General features: G+C 35.6%; 1 protein-coding gene across 1 annotated transcript in view; it reads right to left on the minus strand.

The window, feature by feature from the left end:
• The window catches only part of LOC102813364 (EP300-interacting inhibitor of differentiation 1-like), a 7,591-nt gene extending 7,423 nt beyond the window's left edge, over positions 1-168 (minus strand). Inside the window, exon 1 of the mRNA XM_006872963.1 lies at positions 115-168. Coding sequence (XP_006873025.1) covers positions 115-168 — 54 coding nt within the window. The remainder of the gene's footprint in view (positions 1-114) is intronic.
• Between the last annotated feature and the right edge of the window lie 2,537 nt (positions 169-2,705).

A 2,705-nucleotide genomic window follows, 5' to 3' on the forward strand; every position in this document is an offset into this window, starting at 1 on the left:
CTCTTCAATTCACCAGTAGAACAATGTGATCGTCAGCAAGCTTACATGCCTGCTAGTGTGTTCCCTTTGAGTTTCAGTCTTAGAGGGGGGTTTGTCCTGAAGGAACATGATTACTTTCTTGATGGCTTCCATGAGAACAATTTGCTTATTCTTGTAGATGCCAGTCATGCCGACATTTTTGTTTTTGGATCTTTCTTCGAAGATGTATCTTCTGTCGCTCTAGCTTTCCAGGCTGGACTGCTTGTCCTTTCTAGTGGGAATGTCCCATCTCAGAAGGTTCTGGTTGGGGAGAAAATTGGAATTTTTCAAAAATGAAAGGAATGTGTGAAGATTGATATCTTAGGCATTGATAAATTGAAATGGATTGATACTGGCCATATTGTCTCTGACAATCATATAGTTCCTATGCCAGAAATGATAACTGGAAGTGGAATGACATTGCATCTTATCTGCAAAAGAAAAAGAATACTTCCAGATATTTCTTGAACTATAATTCTGTGAGTAATAGGATAATGTTGATATGCCTACAAGGAAGAGCAGTAAATATCACTATTATCAAATTTATTCACCAAATACTGCAGCCCGTGATGATGAAGTTGAAAAAATTCTACCATTTTCTTCACTGAAATCAAAACACAATCTAGATATAGTGATAATTACTGATGATTAGAATACAAAGTTTGGAAACAAAGAGTAAGGATTACTAGCTGGAAAATCTGCTGTTGGTGATAGAAACACTGCTGGAGATCACTTTATAAAATTATGCAAGACCAATGATTTATTTCATTGTCAATCCCATTTTAAACAACATAAAATGTGATTATGCCCTTTTATGGGATCTCACATGATGAACTACACAGAAATTAAATTGAATACAACAGCTGGAGAAGATGATGGAAAAACTCCATAACAACAGCCAGATTGTGGAATAGATCATCAATTGTTCATAGGAAAGTTCAGGCTGAAGCTGAAGGAAATGAAAACACGTCCTTGAGAACCAAAATAGGAATTGAATATATTCAACTTGAATTTAGAGATTATCTAAATAACAGATTTGATGCATCAGACACTAATGACTGAAGAGCAGAAGAGTTGTGGGATGACATCTAGAACATAATACATGAAGAAAGAAAATTGTCAGCAAGAAGACAAGAAAGAAGGAAAAGACCAGACTCAGAAACTTGTTCTCCAGCGCAGAGATATTAAATCAAGCAAAAGAAATGAGGAGGTAAAAGAGCTGAACAGAAATTTTCAAAGCACAGCTTGAGAAGACAAAGCCAGATATTACAATGAAATATCAAAATATCTGGAGTTAAAAAACCAAAAGGGAAGAACAAACTTAGTATTTCTCAAGCTGAAAGAATTGAAGAAAAAGTGCAAGCCCCGACTTGCATATTAAAATGGAGTCCTGGTGTGGTGCTACAGGTTAATGGGCTGGACTGCAAGGTTGGTTTGAACCCCAAGGTCAGCAGTTCAAGCTTATCAGCTGCACATTGGAAAGCCTATGCTGGGTCACCATGAGTCAGAATTGACTCAACGGCACTTAACAACAACAACAAAAATAGAACAAATATTGAATGATGTAGAAAGTATCAAAAAAAGATCAAAAGAATACACAGAGTCATTGTCCAAAAAAGAAAAAATGGTTGATAGTTCAACAATTTCAAGAGGTAGCATATGACCAAAAGCCAATGATACTGAAAGAAGACCCAGCTGCAGTGAAGGCATTGGCAAAGAAAAAGGCTCTGGGAATTCATGGGATATGTGTTGAAATATTTCAACAAACTGTTGTAGCCTTGGAGGCAATCACTATTATCAAGAAAAATGGAAGAGGTCTATATTTGTGCTCACTTATTTATTCATATGAAATCTGTAAATAAACCAGAAGGCAGTCATTCAAATACAAGGGAACACTGAATGGTATAAATTTAGGAAAGGTATTTGCCAGGATTGGTAAATTCTTTTACCACGCTCCCATACTTATTCAATCTGGATTATGAGCAAATGACTTGAGAAGCTGGATTATATGAAGCAGAATGTGATTTCAGGATTGGAGGAAGACTCATTAACCAACTGCAATGTACAGATGATAAAGCCTTCCTTATTGAAAGTGAAGAGTACTTAAAGTACTCACTGATGAAGATCAAAGACCTTCAGTATGGATTGCAGTTCAGTGTAAAGAAAACAGAAATCCTCACCACTAGAACAATAAATAACATCATGATAAATGGAGAAAATTTTGAGGTTGTGGAAGAATTTATTTTACTTCAATACACTATAAACACTCATGGAAGCAGCAGTCAAGAAGTCAAATATATTGGATAAGGAAAATCAGCTGCAAAAGACTTTAAAAGTGTTGAAGGTCAAAGAGGTCAGTTTGAGGATTAAGGTGTGCCTGACCCAAATCATGGTATTTTCAATAACCTTATATACATGTGAAAGCTGGATAATCAATAAGAAAGACAATAGAAGTAATGATGCATTTGAGTTATGTTGTTGGACAAGAGTATTGAAAGTGTTGTGTACTGTCAGCAGAAAAAATTAATCTGTTGGAAGAAGTACAAAAGAAACACTCTTTAGAAGCCAGGATGGCAGACATCGTACATCATATTTTGGACATAATACCCAGAAGGATCAGAAACCTGAGAACAACAGCATGCTTTGTAAAGTGGAAAGCCAGCAAAAAAAAAAAAAAAAAAAAAAAA

The sequence above is a fragment of the Chrysochloris asiatica genome, unplaced genomic scaffold (genome assembly GCF_000296735.1).
Source record: "Chrysochloris asiatica unplaced genomic scaffold, ChrAsi1.0 scaffold00216, whole genome shotgun sequence".
NCBI classification, from domain to species: domain Eukaryota; kingdom Metazoa; phylum Chordata; class Mammalia; order Afrosoricida; family Chrysochloridae; genus Chrysochloris; species Chrysochloris asiatica.